General features: G+C 41.9%; 1 protein-coding gene across 3 annotated transcripts in view; it reads right to left on the reverse strand.

Moving 5' to 3' along the window:
* LOC125461867 (disintegrin and metalloproteinase domain-containing protein 12) overlaps window positions 1-18,955 on the reverse strand; it is a 354,472-nt gene that overhangs the window by 279,762 nt on the left and 55,755 nt on the right. For all 3 annotated transcript variants that reach the window (XM_059653083.1, XM_059653082.1, XM_059653084.1), the window contains exon 2: window positions 17,404-17,537. In XM_059653083.1, coding sequence (XP_059509066.1) covers window positions 17,404-17,537 — 134 coding nt within the window. The remainder of the gene's footprint in view (window positions 1-17,403; window positions 17,538-18,955) is intronic.

Below are 18,955 nucleotides of genomic sequence, written 5' to 3' on the forward strand. Positions count from 1 at the left end.
CCTGTATGTGATAAATTGCTTACAGCCATCTTTCTTGTTGTTCTACTTAACTGATCATGCATGGCCTAAGAGATTCATTGTTGTTCGATACTGTCTGAATTAATGTATTATTCCAATCTCTGACACCCTAAAGTAAAAATTTGTACTGATGATAAATGAACTGAAGGTAATCAAATAGTTCATACATATTGAGGTAGATTTTCTAAGATCTGCAGTCAGATGCACTCGATTGCCTAAACCCTGCCAATATTGAAAAATGATTGGTGATGTGTGAAGGAAAATGAGTTAGGATTTGATATAAGCATATATTTTGAATCACACTGTTTTCTGATATTTGCTGTATCAAAGCTGTTCAGCTTGTCCGCAGATCCAGGAAATGCTAACCTTTTAACTGAAGTGCACACTCTTGAATTTAAGTCTTCACTCTCTGTTACAATCTTAGCTAACACAGAAAGCTATAACAGATGATTTATACTTGTACAGCTGTGTCAAGAGTAAACCCCACAGTGATGAAGAAATCTTCTTTCAATTTGGCTGAATGTCTGGCATCTGTGGGTCATGTAATCTGCATGGTCTGAAACTAATGTTTGCAAAAAATTGAAATTCAGATATCCTTAAGGCAGAGCTGCTTCCTTCAAATGCATCTAAGAAGTGTAAGATTTTGCTTTCTCCCTGATAGCTGCATTTTTAAAATTATTTCATTACCAAAACATTTATCATATTATTAAACATTAACTTCCAGAAAAAAACTCAAAGCCATTTACTTATATAGGGATAATAAAATGTGAGGCTGGATGAACACAGCAGGCCAAGCAGCATCTCAGGAGCACAAAAGCTGACGTTTCGGGCCTAGACCCTTCATCAGAGAGGGGGATGGGGGGAGGGAACTGGAATAAATAGGGAGAGAGGGGGAGGCGGACCGAAGATGGAGAGTAAAGAAGATAGGTGGAGAGGGTGTAGGTGGGGAGGTAGGGAGGGGATAGGTCAGTCCAGGGAAGACGGACAGGTCAAGGAGGTGGGATGAGGTTAGTAGGTAGCTGGGGGTGCGGCTTGGGGTGGGAGGAAGGGATGGGTGAGAGGAAGAACCGGTTAGGGAGGCAGAGACAGGTTGGACTGGTTTTGGGATGCAGTGGGTGGGGGGGAAGAGCTGGGCTGGTTGTGTGGTGCAGTGGGGGGAGGGGATGAACTGGGCTGGTTTAGGGATGCAGTGGGGGAAGGGGAGATTTTGAAACTGGTGAAGTCCACATTGATACCATATGGCTGCAGGGTTCCCAGGCGGAATATGAGTTGCTGTTCCTGCAACCTTCGGGTGGCGTTCCCTCCCCCCATCCCCCTCTCTGATGAAGGGTCTAGGCCCGAAACGTCAGCTTTTGTGCTCCTGAGATGCTGCTTGGCCTGCTGTGTTCATCCAGCCTCACATTTTATTATCTTGGAATCTCCAGCATCTGCAGTTCCCATTATCTCTGATACTTATATAGGGACCTAGGAATGCTTACCCATTACCTAGTTCATGGCTAGGCCTTGATCTTAACTCAATTTTCTTTCACTATTTGCTTATTCCTTGATATCTTTAATATGTAGACATATGTCCATTTCTGTCTTGAATATACTTAATGGCAGAATCATCATAATGCTCCAGGTTAGAGAATTCCATCCTCTGAAGAAATTCTTCCTCAATCTTCTAAATGATCTATCTCTTATCCTGAGACTGTGTTCGCTGGTTCTAGACACAGCACCCAAGGAAAACATTCTTCCCTTATCCTCCTTGATGAGCTCTGTTAGGATTTCGTATGCTTTAATGAAATCCCCTCCCAGCCTTCTAAATTTTAATGCCCAGTGTCCTCACTGCCTCCTCATGAAGAAATTCCATTATCCCAGGATCTGTCTGATAAACATTCATTACACTTCCTCTGTGGCAAGTTCTTTAGGGAAGGAAACTATACACAATGCTCTATTTGAAGTCTCACCAAGGCTCTATACAATTGCAGCAAGACTTCTTTACTCCTGTAATGCTTCTGTAATAAAAGTCAATAAACCAATTGCCCTCCCAGCCGACTTGCATGTTAGCTTACAATGACTTATGAGCAAGGACACTTAGGTTTCTTTGAACATCAACACATTCTAGTCTTTCGCCATCTGAAAAATACTATGCACTTCTGTTCTTCCTCACAAATTCACTTTCACACTCTGGTCTGTGTCACCAACAAATTTGGAGATATTACCTTTGGACCCATATCTACGTCCTTGGTATAGGCTGTTAATAGCCCACCCAAGCACTGAACTGAAGTCCCTTACTAGTCACAGGCTGAAATCGCTTCTTCTTTAATCTTTCATAGGAACTGGGTGATGCTGGCAAGGCTAGCATTTGTTACCCATTCCTAATTGCACTTGAAACAAAGGGCAGTTAAGAATCAACAACATTGCTAAGGATCTGGAGTCACATGTAGGACAGACCAGGTAAGAATGGCAGATTTCCTTCCCTAAAGGATATCAGTGAAAAAGATTGATTCTCCAGCAACTGATGAGAGTTATCATGATCATCATTACTAAGATTAGCTTTATTTTATGGATTATTTTTATTGATTCATGGGATAAGGTGTCGCTGGCTAAGCAGCATTTATTGCCTATCCCTAATTGCACAGAGGGCAGTTAAGAGTCAACCGCATTGCTGCAGATCTGGAGTCACATGTAGTCCAGATCGAGTAAGGAAGGCAGTTTTCTTCCCTAAAGAATATTAGTGAACCAGACAGGTTCTTCCGGCAATCGAAAATGGATTCATTGTCATCGTTAGGCTCTCAATTCCAGATCTTTATTGAATGAAAATTCCACCATTTGCTGTGGCAGTTTTCAAACCCAGGTCCACCTACCTGGGTCTCAGGAGCAGTCCAGCAATAATCCCACTAAGCCTTTGCCTCCCCTTTCATTTCACACTCTACTAGTTTCCATAATGGGGTTTGAGCCTGTGTAATACCTACTCTGCTTATTACATCTTCAAGAAACTGCAACAGATTTTGTCCAACATGATTTCTGATTCAAAGATCTATGTTAACTACTTCCAATCTTGACATTATTTCCAATGATCACTTTATATTTGATTCTGGCAGTTTTTTTCTGTTTAATTTGCATTAACTTCCAGATAATATTTTCTAAAATTTAAAATGTTAAGATTTTAAATATTGTAAATGGATTTTCCTAAGTTTACATCCCAGACAAATCAATTCTTTGACATTTGTACCTATGCAACAAAAATTCAGCATATCTTAGTTTGCGGGGACTGTGGTAAAGTCATACAACCAAAAAAATGCACAAATCAAATTGAGAAATAGCTTGCTTATTGATGGTTTTTCAAGATCAGTTTATGTAATCCACCAAAAGCATAATAAGGTATCAAAATAAGGCATTGCATGAATTAATCTGGAAATCTCTATTTACAATGTTAGCATACAAACCTTATGCATATGGAATTCTTCTATCTTCTAATATAACATTTTTAAATATATTGTTGATTGCTACTAAGATAATGAACAAACAAATATTTGACTATCAGATGGTGTTTGATTTTAACCACATGAATTAATTTCTAAGTTATCCTCCTTTCTGACATTCATAGTCTTTATCCAAAGTGGTATTAATATTTATATTAATGAATAATATACTATTTAAAACCATGTTTCACTAATGAACTTGATTTAAAATGGAAAAACCTGCCTATTTCACGTTTCACTGTTTCTATTCTTTCTCCACTTCATGTTTTCCACTTCCTTTTTCTATAGCATGGGAACCATTAACTTTGTCGGTTAAAGGAGCTCATGGGCTCCAAGGGAGTCATAAGTGCAGTTTATGGCACTGCTCCATCTTCCTGAAATGAGCATCTTCCATTAAGGTTATAACTAAGACTTTTTTTTTCAAAATAACTGCATCGACTATAAGATTCAATTGCTTCTCTGTTGGAAATGGGGATCCTAGTAGTTCAAGTTCAAGCTCTTTTAAGCAAAGACCCAGATGTCCAGTAACTGACTTGAGCAATGAACTGAACTCTGATAAAATTGCTCTGTTCAGATGCTGGAAGTATTTGGGCTATTGAGAATTCTTAGGGGCAGAAAAATGTACACAAACTTCAGGCATTGTATGTTTATGAAACTTAATTAAGTCAATGTTGTAGTTTTCTGACACACTGCTGACTAAATCAAGTTATTGCTGGATATCATTAACAGACTGTACTCAGTGTCTGTCTTTATAGTTCTCAGAATGAGAAGCACAGCTGGCAAACCACAGACCAGGAGAAAATCTGTTTCATCTCATGGGATTTCCAGCGCCCCAAATTAAACAGAACAGTCTTTTCTTATATCCTCTGAAACAGTTGCCATGAATTCTTGCATATTGAACAAATTACTTCTGAAATTCAGCAAGAACATGCGTAATACGTGTATAATCTCTTTTTCAAGTTAGTAACTGGCAAAACTTGTAACACTGACTTGAACAGAGTAAAACAATTGGGTCCTTAGCTGGACATTAAACAGCATTAGGGAAAGAATGGGGGAAGAAAAGAAAGGAAGGAGAGACGGAACCAAACAAGGAAGGAGAGTGTGAAGGAGAGAAACATAGAAGGAATAAAGGGAGGGAATTTTGGAGGGAGGAAACATTAATGATCATTTAATTGTTTATAACATTGATTGAGTTTTAAATATAGGCCAAGACACTGGACTGATCCCCTTCCTCTTTGAAACTGTACCATAAGATGTTTTGCATCTATCCATATGGGCAGACGTTTGTCAGTCCAATGTTACTGCCAAAAAAAAGGCATCTCATTACTTTGCAGTTTTCCCTCACTACAGCCCTGCAGTGCCAGGTTCTGATGTTTTTAAAATCTTGTACTGGCTAGGACTTGAACCCAAAACTTTGTGACTCAGAGATGGAATACTACCAACACAATCCTAGGTGACACTCAAACTGTATGAAGACTTGAAAATTACACATCCTTTATTCCGCGCTGAAGATGTGACAATTGACATCCTTTGTTATGACAGCATCATTGGAGTAGGGGAAGGTAAAGTCCAGGGCTGTTCTTCATGCTTGGGACAAATGTCATCCTGCTTTTAGTTGTACCCCATCACATGTAGGAATACACACAACCCACAACAACAAAAAAAATCCATAAATTATCCTGTGATGCAGCCTCTGGAGAATGTCCTTCTTATAGCCAAAATTCCAGTAAACTGACAGAATGACAGAATACAGAATACCATTCAGCCTATCATTACTGTGCCAGCTCTTATACAGAGTTATCCAATTCATCCTAGCATTTTGCTCGTCCTCATAACCCTGGAATCTTTTCCCATCCAAGCATGCATCCAATTTTCCTGTAAATATTAGTACTGAATCTGTTTCCACTCCTCCCAGGCAGTACATTGCAGATCATATTACATTGCTGTGTAAACCAAAAGCTTCCACATAGTGCCTCTGGTTCTGCTGCCAATCACTTTAAATCCATGACCTCTGGGTTATTGACCTTTCAACAATTGGAGACAGATTCTTCTTAGTTACTATATCAAAACAATTCAAGATTTTTAACACCTCTGAAAGAATTCTTCTTTAGCTCTCTGCTCAAAACACAATGACTCTACCTTCTTCCTGTCTCTCCACGTTTAACTGGTGTCCTTCATACCTGATACTGTTCTAATCAAGCTCCTGTGCACCTTCTTTGAGGTCTCAGCACCCTTTCTGAAAGTGTGGTGCGAAAAATACAACACACCACTCCACCTAAAGTCTAATAGACGTTTTATAAGGACTTAGCTAATGTCTTGCTTTGTATGTAGTTCCTCCATTCTTCATGCATTTTGTAATATTCATTGAGGTTTGTTTTGCAATGTGTGACCGAATTTATTTCTCTCAGCAATAACCTGCTCAGGGATGACCAGTTTTGAGTTCTGCCAACACCGGTCAGCTCCTGACCCCATTACAGCCTTGGTTTAAACATGGGCAAAACAGCCAAATTCCAGGGGTGACGTGAGAGTCACAGCCCTTGACATGAAGGTTACATTTGACCCAATGTGGCACCAAGGCAGCCTGGCAAACCTGTAGCTAATAGAAATCAGGGGAAAAGCTTTTCACTGCTTGGAGTCATGCCTGGCACATCAGAAGATGGATGTGATTGTTGGACGTCAGTCATCAACTCCAGGACATCCCTGTTAGGAGTTCCTCAAGGTCAAACCATCTTCAGCTGCATCAATGGCCCTCTCTCCATCATAAGGTCAGAAGTGAGGATGTTTGCTGATTGTTGCACAACATTCAGCACTATTCACAACTCCTTAGATACAGGAGTGGTCTATGTTCAAATTCAACAAGATCTGGGCAATATCCAGACTTGGGCTGACAAGAGGCATACAATATTCGCACCACACAAATGCCTGGAAAAGACCACTTATAAGAAGATAGAATCTAACCGCCACTCCTTGACATTCAATGGTGTTACCATTGCTGAATCACACACTGTTAATATCCTGGGGTTTACCATTAACTAGAAATTGAACTGGAGTGGCTACATAAATACAGTGGCCGCACAAGCAGCCCAGTGGCTCGGAATAACATGGTGAGTAACTTACTCCCTGACTCTCCAGTGTTTTTCAAACATCTACAAGGCTAAAGTCAGGAATATGATGGAATATTACCCCTTGCCTGGATGAGTGTAGCTCCAACAACACTCAAGAACCTTGACACTATCAAGGACAAAGCAATTTGCTTGATTGGCACTACATCACAAACATTCACTCCTTGCACCACCAACATTCAGGAGTAGCAGTGTGTAACATCTATAAGGTGCAGTCCAGAAATTGGTGAAATATCTTCAGACAGCGCGTTCCAAACCCATGGCCACTTCCATCTAGAAGGACAAGGGCGGAAGATACATGGGAACACCATCACCTACCTGCAAGTTCCCCTGCAAGTCATTCATCACCCTGACTTGGAAATATATTGCTGTCCCTTCAGTGCCACTGGGTGAAATTCTTGGAATTTCTTCCCTAAGAATATTGTGTGTCTACCTACAGCACATGGTCTGCAGCGGTTCAATACAGCAGCATACCATCACCTTCTTAAGATGTGCAATATATGCTGGTCCAGCCATGAAACTCATGTCCAACAGTGAATAAAAAAAATCTTCCACATACTAAAAATGGAAAAAGATTTTATGCCCTGCAGCAGTGGGTGAATTTTACAAGAAATCGCTGTGTAGTCTTCAGAAATTTATTACATATTGTAGAAGTCTAGTGAAGAATGTTATCGCAGTTTTCTGGCTGAAAAACATAGGACAGGCCTGTTATCTCTGCCAAGGGTAGGTCTCTTGCACAGATATCCCTGATAATGTTGGATCTAATGATCCATGCATAAACAAACCATCTGAGAAAAGGTTAAAAAGCAAGTTTCTGAGAGACACGAAAAAAAAGGAGCTTTTGAAAGTGATCCCTGTTGACCAGTCCTCTTCAGACTGAGGAAGACTGGGACACAAAGTTTTCAAGCACCTTGGTTAGCTTGAGAAGAAAGAGAGCAATACAGAAGACTGCAAACTGAAATCAAGAAACTACAATCCCGGACTACCAAATTCAGTTTCACCAGTCCTTTCACACTCTAGGACCAGTAAGTCGTCCTCACATGTCACAGGTCATGTGCCTTTCCTTTCGTTTTAGCAAATGCAGTTTAGAAAGTGCCACATCTAAATAAACTGCTGTAAAATCACTCTTGAATGCAACAGTTTTGGATGTTCTGCGATATCTGAAATCAAACATTACAGTGGAGGTGGCACTATGACTCTGTGGTTATCACTGCAGTCTCACAGCACTCGGAGCCTGGGTTCCACACTCTGAAGTCAGCGTGTGTGATGTCTGCACATTCTCCCGTGCTAAACTACCCATAGTGTTCAGTCACGGGAAAAGCAGAGTTACAGGAATAGGGGTGGGTCTGGGTGGTATGCTGTTCAGAGGGCCAATGTAGGTTTGAATGGTCAAATGGCCTGCTTCAACACTGTATTGATTCTATGTATCTGTAGCAGAAGCTCCTTTTGTAGCAGTAATGATGTTATGTGCCAACTGATAACTAACCCACAGTAAACAGCTGGCACTCCTGTTGAAAAGTGTGCCTTTACTCCCACCAATGCAAAAGTAAACTGAGAAGAAGTACTGTAAATAGACAAATGCTCCCTGAATGTAAAATTTATTGTCTCTACATTTACATAAGCTGGTAAAACAAAGGCACTGTTTAAGCCACTCTGCAAATATTTCAAGTTGGTTCCAGAAGATAAAATATGTTGAAAACATTAAAAATGCCCAGGTAAAGTGTAATATCTAATGTAAGGTCTCTGAAAATGAAAACCAAGGGACAAACAATGGTATTATTATGACTACACCGGGTTCGTTCCAACTCTGTTATAATTTGCAACCTGTGAACTTGTTAAACTTGTTTTTGCACCAATTTGATTTTGAAGTGTTTCAACTTTTAAAAAAAGAACCAGCAGCAAAGTCATTGTGGGTTACCCTGGAAAAAGGGGTGGTGAGCTGCCTTCATGAATCACTGTAATCCTTGCGGTGTAGAGACACCACAGTGCTGTTAGGAAGAGAGTTCCATGATTTCGGTTCAATGACACTGAAGGAATAGTGATGCAGTTCTAGTTCCAGGATGGTGTGTGACTTGGAAAAGAACTTGCAGGTTGTAGTGTTCCCAGACTTCTGCTACACTTGTCCTTCTAGGTGATAGGCATCACAGGTTTGGATGAGGCTGTTGAAGGAGCCTGAATGAGTTACTCTATTATATTTTACCAATGTTACATATCGCTGCTACTGTGCCATGATGGTGAAGGGAATGAATGTTGGAGATAATGGATGGGTGCTAATCAAGTGAGTTGCTCTGAACTGGCTCATGTTGACATCTTTGAGTACTGTTAGAGCTGCAGTCATCCAGGGAAGTGAAGACCATTCAATCACATTCTTGACTTGTGCCTTGTAGATAACAGAAAGGCTTTGGAGAAACAAGAGGTGAGTTAGCTGTCAGAATTGCCATCCTCACTTCATCACAACTATTTTGTATTTGTAGGCTGTTTGTAGGAACGGAGAGATCATGGAAGCCAACACACAATGTGCTCGCCATAACGGTCCCAGGTGTGGTCTTGTCAGCAGTAACCCCTCTTCGCCAACCTTTATGTTCCTTTCTACCTGGCACTCCCTGGATAACCATACTACTGATCACCATCCAACTCTCATCCGGACCCCTTAAGCACGTCAATACACTTTAATCCTGACCGTCATCATGATGTATACTTTCCTCATCAAGGCCACAATGGTGGTAATTGTCTATAACTCCCTCTCTTGCAGCATTCATGTCCTCCCATGCACCACATGACCACACAGCTCTCACCCCCACAAAAGTCAAATATCTCCCCTTCACTATCATTGACTCCTCTGTGTCCCATGTTGCAGTGTCCAATCTCCAGGATTCATTCCCCCCAACTTTCCTGCCACAAGAATATCCACTGGTACCCCCTCCCCTGATATTAATTAATATCCCCCAGGACTGACTGTGGCTCAACATGCTTGTCAACTTGGATGGACAGTCCCGATTGATCACTGACAAGACCCTGAATGCTCTTAATACAAATGACTAACTGACAATCTGTGACTCCCCTAACTGAGGCTATTGGATTTACAGGGCTGATTGTGGTCCCTCACCAGTCCAAGTGGATGGCTGACTGTGCTCAAACCCTTCAGGTGTAAACAGATGCTGTCCTTATTGTCTGTACTGGGGTTCCTTAAGTGACAGTACTCCCCCTTCCTTTATAGAGGGACACTCCCTTTCAACTTTGGAATATGGCAATTTGGTTGAAGCATATGCAGTATGCTTGCCAAGTAGGCTGTTGGCACATGCTATGAGATTGGCATAGTACAGTGTGGAACGCCAATGTGTCCACCCCTTGACTTGATCATTGCTGACAACCATGACAAGTTGCCTAATTTTGTGTCTGCAATAAACAGCAAAAGTGATGTATCGTGAGCCTTCAAAGTCTAGCTGAGGGGGCATAGTGCCAAAAGACAATGCCAGTCAAAGCATGGGTTGCTGTGAGCATCCAGGCACGTGTTGAGTAAGTGCGTGATATGATACTGAGTAACCAGCCCTGAGATGCAAACTGATCCAATCCATCAGTTGGGTGCTTGTCCATGTGTGCAAAATGTACTTGCAGCAGTACTGCAATTAGAGGTGATAGAGTGCTCCAAAGTATAGCATTACCATGCAGATATTTACAGTAAGTACACTGAAGGCATACTGTGATGATGGAGGCTGGCATGTGTCAAGTGCCAAAGTCCATGGATGTGGGACATGGGTGGCCACTGCCTATCAAGTATGCTGTGAGACATTGGTGCCTACTATTGAAGATGGACATTCGGACGAGCAGGTAGTGTGCTGGTGTCACCGGCTGCTCAGACTTTCATGTCAGGAATTCTCAGGATTTCGTTTCTATCCAGTGAGTGGGAGAATGGAATTAATGAGGTGAGATTAGGTAGTAATGAGGTTTATAATGAGAAATTGCCACTAGTAGGCTTTTCACTACTCACTGGTAAGCATTTCATCTTGGGATCTGGGACTTGGTTGAAAATGCAACTTTTTAGTTTTGATGTTGAGGAATGTTACACTCAAAATCTCACCTGATCTTGCCAAATTTCTCATTGTAGCCCACTTCATTCAGGGCTTGGGAAGATTCCACCCAATATTCTCATTCTTCGCAATTTTCATTTGGGAGGAAGTGCATCTGATCCAAACATGCAGTCTGACAACAAAGGGGCAACTTGGGATTACAAGTCAGCGGTGATGAAGCAGAACTGCATATGTGTAATCTAGTCTCATGCCTGAAGATAATGTCACTGTAAAGACAGCTTCCATGTGTTTGCACAGAACACGCAGTTCTACCTCTCCAACATCAGAGAGAACAAGAGGAATGATGATGAAGCAGAAAATAATGCAGACTATAATCACAAATTATTTTGTTGTGAATCAGAGGTATCAAAATTACAGACTGCAAATAATTTATGATTTTAGTCATGGGGCCTACAAACCAATATTCTTGCAGAACAAGACGGAGAAAAAGATGGTCTCATTAAGTTGAAGCTGTTTAGACTGCAGTTTACCATAGAAAGAGGATTTTTTTATGCGCACTTCAGAATTTGATATTTCATGTCATAACTCTCATGTGTAGCTCATGCAAGTGCTTGAAAGTACTGCTGAGTGGCGTATCAAAGAAAATTGCCTGGACATCCTGTCGTAAATGTTATTAAGCTTTGTATCATAATGAAATGTCCCACTTATTGTTGCAATAAATGAGAATAAATAGTAATGGTCATAAGAATATCAGAAATGGAATTTAAAATATCATCCTTCGGCAGATCATTGCAATCTACTCCATCATAAATTCAGTAAACTTTTCTATCACTGCCACATAGTTTCTGCTAGTTTCAACTAATGATATCATTCACTATCACTTCAACTGTCACTTGACAGAACCAGTGTTAATTCAAATTTGTAAGCGGCAACTCACAAAATGCACAAACAACAGTATGCTATTCAACCCCTCATGCCTGTTTTGCCAATCAATTAAGTCACTGTTAGTCTGAATCTTAACTTCTTCTACCAATCTTAGAACATAGAATATTACAGCACAGTACAGGCCCTTCAGCCCTCGATGTTGAGCCGACCCGTCATACCGATCTCAAGCCCATCTAACCTACACGTTTCCATGTATGTCCATATGCTTGTCAATGACGACTTAAACATATCTAAAGTTGGCGAATCTACTACCGTTGCAGGCAAAGCGTTCCATTCCCTTACTACTCTCTGAGTAAAGAAACTATCTCTGACATCTGTCCTATATCTTTCACCCCTCAATTTAAAGCTATGCCCCCTCGTGCTTGCCATCACCATCCTAGGAAAAAGGCTCTCCCTATCCACCCTATCTAACCCTCTGATTATTTTATATGTTTCAATTAAGTCACCTCTCAACCTTCTTCTCTCTAATGAAAACAGCCTCAAGTCCCTCAGCCTTTCCTCGTAAGACCTTCCCTCCATACCAGGCAACATCCTAGTAAATTTCCTCTGTACCCTTTCCAAAGCTTCCAGAACTGTACACAATACTCCAAGTGCGGCCGCACCAGAGTTTTGTACAGCTTCACCATAACCTCTTGGTTCCGGAACTCGATCTCTCTATTAATAAAAGCTTCATTTATTAACCCTTCATATCTTTGAAAATAAACAAAACTTTATCAATCTCAATTTTGAAATGCTCTATTGGTCTATCCAGATGACAATTGCAGGTTTCCCACACGAAAACCAAAATTGCTGGAGAAGCTCAGCAGATCTGGCAGTATCTGTGGAAAGAAAGCAGAGTTAAGATTTTAAGTCCAGTGACCCTTCTACAGAATGCTCTGAATTCCTTCAGCAATTTCCACTTTTATTTCAGATTTCCAGCCTCTGCAATCTTTATTTTCTTCCGGAGTTACTCTACCCTTTGTTAAAACAACTGTTCCCTGATATTTCTTCTGATTTGATACTTAAAGTCTAGCTCTAATTTTGACACCTTGTTCCCAACAGATGAATCAGTTTATCTTAACTAGCCTCTCAAATTCTTTAATCATCATAAACACCTCAATTGTTACTATTATTATTATACACATGGCTGGGGAAGTATGATGTCAAAGTTTAAAATCCATTCAACAGCTTCAGCTGATTTACTATGAATGATTGAGATGTGGCCAGGAATGATTCTCTCAGGGAAGAAGTTCACAATGTAGAAGATGCACTGACATTGATGGACACAGTCACATAGAATCCCCACAGTGTGGAAACAAGCCATTCAGCCCAACAAGTTCACACTGACTCTCCAAAGAGAATCCCACCCTATCATTTCCCAAGGGTAGTCCACCTAACTTACATATTCCTGGACAGTATGGGCAATTTAGCATGGCCAATTCAACTAGTCTGCCCATCTGTGGGCTGTGGGACAAAAACAGAGCACCTGGAGGAAACCCATGCAGAGACAAGGAGAATGTGCAAACTCCACACAGTCACCTGAGATGGAATTGAACTCGAGTCGCTGAAGCTATGAGGCAGCAGTGCTAACCAATGAGCCACCGTGCCGGCCCATTGATTTTGCCATGATATGAGCTTTTCCCTATGTGCCACTTGTGGAGCAAAGTCAGCACATCTTCCCTGATCTCCCTTCAAACTGTTGAGCATTGTTGAGATTTTTGAGGAAGGTTGAAACATAGGACCTGATTTGGGTCAGTCATTGAGTTGCAGTTTTTGATGTTCGCAGTTAAACAGAAGGTGTGCCATCAAAATGTAGGGCTGTCAGGAGTTGACCAGGTGAGGATTGTCCTCCAGTAGAAGCTAGGGGATTACAGATGAGTACCTAGATTTATCTGAGCTTCTGAATCAATGGGAGTGCTTTGTCAGTTATTAAGAGTGCAACAGGTGCTGGTCGAACCATTGACACCTACATCCTGTAAAAAGTAAAGAAAATCCAAACTACCAGACTCCTGGTCCAAGCAGTAAAAACATACTGGAAATACCTCAATAAGAGCTAGTTATTTACCTTCTACATTCAAGAGAATGCAAATCTAGTTTATGTACCCAGTTCATATAACTTAGTACTCAGTGTCTCATTACTGTGTGAAGCTGAACTGCTTTGCCTTTGAGACTCATATATCTTTCTGGCAGTATGATGCCTAGAACTGGATGCAGTACACAAAATGGGATCTAACCAGAGCTCTAGACTTGTATTAAATAACTTTCAATCTTTGGTATTCCAAAACACTTGAGATAAAGTTCTACATTTTACTAGCATTCTAAATTCTTTTTGTGCCTCTCCACTAGCCTTTAGTGATTTCTGTATTTGGACCCCTGAGTTATCTTTACTCATCTAATGTTTTTAATTTCTCGCTATTTACGCTGTTCCATCTTTCTTAGGTCCAGAGTGAATGACATCATACTTTCCAAAGAATTCACAATCCATCAAAACCCCTTTGCAACTTTCTGCTCTAACCTATGTTATTTATTGTGCCACCCTCTGAGAGAGAAATCTGTTCATGTAGCGCTGCTTCTGCTGACTTAGGTTGGTTCCCCAGAACAGCCAGCACTACAGGCTGTTCCCTGAATAGTATGCTATTCTTCATAGAGATCAAAGTATAACACTACATCGGCCACACAGGTAGTAGGCCATAGCATTACCCACCCTGAGTTTTTGATGTAGACCTGTATATAACATGCCAAATTTCTCCTCACTCTTCCTTCATCCACATCCTTTATTAAAAATAAACCACCCAGTGCAGATCCCTGAGGAATATTACAAGTCACAGCCTGAATAACAATTACATGCATGGTCACAAAACTTCAACTTGAATTTAGTTCTAGTTCTGTAGTGTGAACCATGTTTGGGTTTCTTCTGAGTGTTAATTAAAAAGTGTATTCTAGCATTATAGTACTATCATTAGGTAAGAGATAGAAAAAAACACTGGTGAATGCAGAAAAAATGTACAGCTTCTGGTACTCGATAATAAACTTTACATGAATTGAATCCAATTTAGTTTTCCAACTATAAACACTCATTCATTGTCCTCAGTATACCAGGTACTGGTCTTTACTACAAAATCTTCTGTAGACTTGTAAAGGTCCTTTGTAGGAAAGGAATAAGTAACAATGAAAATAGTGAATGGATTGAGCAAGGGTGGCGCAGTGGTATTATGGCGCACTGACCTCTACATCGCCGAGGCCAAACGCCAACTCTCCGACACCTCCTCCTACCGCCCCCTCAATCATGACCCCACCCCCGAGCACCAAACCATCATCTCCAACACCATTCACGAACTCATCACCTCAGGGGACCTCCCACACACAGCCTCCAACCTCATTGTTCCCCAACCCCGCACGGCCCGTTTCTATCTCCTTCCCAAAATCCACAAACCTGCCTGCCCTGGTCGACCCATTGTCTCAGCCTGTTCCTGCCCCACTGAACTCATCTCCACCTATCTGGACTCCATTTTCTCCCCTTTGGTCCAGGAACTCCCTACCTACGTCCATGACACCACCCACGCCATCCACCTCCTCCAGAACTTCCAATTCCCTGGCCCCCAACACCTCATTTTCACCATGGACGTCCAGTCCCTATACACCTGTATTCCGCATGCAGATGGCCTCAAGGCCCTCCGCTTCTTCCTGTCCCGCAGGCCCGACCAGTCCCCCTCCACCGACACCCTCATCCGCCTAGCCGAACTTGTCCTCACCCTCAACAACTTCTCTTTCAATTCCTCCCACTTCCTACAGACAAAGTGGGTGGCCATGGGCACCCGCATGGGCCCCAGCTATGCCTGCCTCTTTGTAGGTTACATGGAACAGTCCCTCTTCTGCACTTACACAGGCCCCAAACCCCACCTCTTCCTCCATTACATTGATGACTGTATCGGTGCTGCCTCTTGCTCCCCAGAGGAGCTCGAACAGTTCATCCACTTCACCAACACCTTCCACCCCAACCTTCAGTTCACCTGGGCCATCTCCAGCACATCCCTCACCTTCCTGGACCTCTCAGTCTCCATCTCAGGCAACCAGCTTGTAACTGATGTCCATTTCAAGCCCACCGACTCCCACAGCTACCTAGAATACATCTCCTCCCACCCACCCTCCTGCAAAAATTCCATCCCCTATTCCCAATTCCTCCGCCTCCGCCGCATCTGCTCCCACGATGAGGCATTCCACTCCCGCACATCCCAGATGTCCAAGTTCTTCAAGGACCACAACTTTCCCACCGCAGTGGTCGAGAATGCCCTTGACCGCGTCTCCCGCATTTCCCGCAACACATCCCTCACACCCCGCCCCCGCCACAACCGCCCAAAGAGGATCCCCCTCGTTCTCACACACCACCCCACCAAACTCCGGATACAACGCATTATCCTCCGACACTTCCACCATCTACAATCTGACCCCACCACCCAAGACATTTTTCCATCCCCGCCCTTGTCTGCCTTCTGGAGAGACCACTGTCTCCGTGACTCCCTTGTTCGCTCCACACTGCCCTCCAACCCCACCACACCCGACACCTTCCCCTTCAATCGCAGGAAATGCTACACTTGCCCCCACACCTCCTCCCTCACCCCTATCCCAGGCCCCAAGATGACTTTCCATATTAAGGAGAGGTTCACCTGCACATCTGCCAATGTGGTATACTGTATCCATTGTACCCGGTGTGGCTCCCTCTACATTGGGGAAACCAAGCGGAGGCTTGGGGTCCGCTTTACAGAACACCTCCGCTCAGTTCGCAATAAACAACTGCACCTCCCAGTCGCAAACCATTTCCACTCCCCCACCCATTCTTCAGATGATATGTCCATCATTGGCCTCCTGCAGTGCCACAATGATGCCACCCGAAAGTTGCAGGAACAGCAACTCATATTCCGCTTAGGAACCCTGCAGCCCAATGGTATCAATGTGGACTTCACCAGCTTCAAAATCTCCCCTTCCCCCACTGCATCCCAAAACCAGCCTAGTTCGTCCCCTCCTCCCACTGCACCACACAACCAGCCCAGCTCTTCCCCTCCACCCACTGCATCCCAAAACCAGTCCAGCCTGTCTCTGCCACCCTAACCTGTTCTTCCTCTCACCCATCCCTTCCTCCCACCCCAAGCCGCACCTCCATCTCCTACCTACTAACCTCATCCCACCTCCTTGACCTGTCCGTCTTCCCTAGACTGACCTATCCCCTCCTTACCTCCCCACCTATACTCTCCTCTCCACCTATCTTCTTTTCTCTCCATCTTCGGTCCGCCTCCCCCTCTCTCCCTATTTATTCCAGAACCCACACCCCATCCCCCTCTCTGATGAAGGGTCTAGGCTCGAAACGTCAGCTTTTGTTCTCCTGAGATGCTGCTTGGCCTGCTGTGTTCATCCAGCCTCACATTTTATTATCTTGGATTCTCCAGCATCTGCAGTTCCCATTATCAATGGATTGAGCAGCAGTGGTTATGGTCAACTTAAGCTGCATGAAATTTGCTGAGGTCAGATTTGGCTGGATGCTGTCCCCTGTGAAAATTAGAATACTCCTGTCTAATGGCCTGAGTCTGATCTTAAACATTACTGGAAATTATAATTTTTTTCTCAAAATGCTATGATTGTTTTTGCCCAACTAAGCGATATTAAATTTTCTTTGGATACAAACTCTAATCTTAAAAATCCAGACAAAAAGCACTGTAAGAAATGTTAGAGAGATATTGAACATACACAGTGGCAATTATGTCCACTTGATCCACTATGAAGAATGATTAATGTCTAATCAGGCATGGGTCACTTTTTCATGTTAGAAACAGTAAAAATAAAGATGCTGACCTTTCCATGCAGGTTGCTACATTGTTTCTGGTGATCTCCATCCAGGAGGTAAGGGACTATTTGTTCATATTGTTGCAGCTGCTTTAGATGATCTTGTTGCCTAGGCGATGACAATTTACCGGACAATGTATTACCTGTAAACACATCATTGTTGTTAAAGATCGGAAATGGATTATGTTCCCAAATGTACATAATATAACAAATTGTTCAGATGTTTTTATGTGTCAAGAGTGAAAAATATAACATTATATTTTGTAGCAGTAGGAAAAAGTGGAGTATATTAAGCCACACATTTTCAAAATTCTTGTAACAAAGATCCTCTCTGACTTTGAATTAAATAAACAATGCTACAAAATTTCCCTCAATAAAACCGACTTCTACCATATAACACTTCAAAATCACAGCCTTCGTAAAGCAAATGCAATTGCATCCCTGAATGTTTCTAAACACTAACAGCATGAATGATTTCTTCCTTTCGTTAATGTCATCACTTTTAGATTGGGCCCGTATGTTATAGGGTTAAGATCCTGTTTTTGATTTATATAATGCAGTTTGTTGTGTAGGGTTTATATCACATGAAGGACCTGCACTTCTCCAAAGACCGAAAGACAAAGTTGAAGGGAGAGTCACAACATCATGGCATTGATAAAATTAGAACCAATGTGAAGCTTATGTCTACTTGCCTTTAAAACGGATATAATTTTGGCAAAACTTTGCACACCCAGCAAAATAATAACAAAAATCTCTCTCATTATCAAGTGCCAGAAGACAAAGGATCAGGTGTAATAGATTACTGTCATATTCGATAAGCCAGAAATTGAGGTAGCATTATTTACATTATGATGAGTTTAAGAAACTCTCTCATGAGCGGGCCAGATGGAACAACAGCAAGTGGCAGTCACTTCCCCATTAGTCCTCAATTAAAAATGGATTATGATTAACCTGCTTGCAGATTGATAATGTTTTTAAGAATAATTAATAACAATAATAGTTTCTCCTCTGCTGAAATATGAGCCTTCAACCTTTCAATCATAGAAAGAGAAATGCACTTACTCCTCGGAACATAGTAATGCATTGAAAGGAGACTGTTACTTTGCATTTGAACAATTTATGACATTCAGATAGCATTACACTTCACAAAGTTAAACATTAAATGCATTCAACATATTTAATCTTAAGATTGTGGCACCGCATTGATCTCCCAGCTTTCCAAGATCTAATTCTTCCTTAGAAGTGTTTTATTGACTACAATGATGTTCTGTTCCACATCCTATTCACCATCCGTATAAAGCATTTTTTCCATCTTCCAATTTTTTTTTCATTTTTGTGATTACCAGAAATGTGTGTTCTATTCAACAGCAATTTGTTAATGATTGAAAATAAATTGTTCTCATTTATTTTTCTTTTCTTAACCCTTCTTCAAAATCATACGAAAATACATAATAGGAACATAAGTAGACCATTAAGCCCCTCCAGCCAGCCCACTCAAAGTCAACAAAGAGCAAAGAACAGAGATAATGGGAACGGCAGATGCTAGAGAATCAAAGATAAC

The sequence above is a fragment of the Stegostoma tigrinum genome, chromosome 20, assembly GCF_030684315.1.
Source record: "Stegostoma tigrinum isolate sSteTig4 chromosome 20, sSteTig4.hap1, whole genome shotgun sequence".
In the NCBI taxonomy this organism is placed as follows: Eukaryota; Metazoa; Chordata; class Chondrichthyes; order Orectolobiformes; family Stegostomatidae; genus Stegostoma; species Stegostoma tigrinum.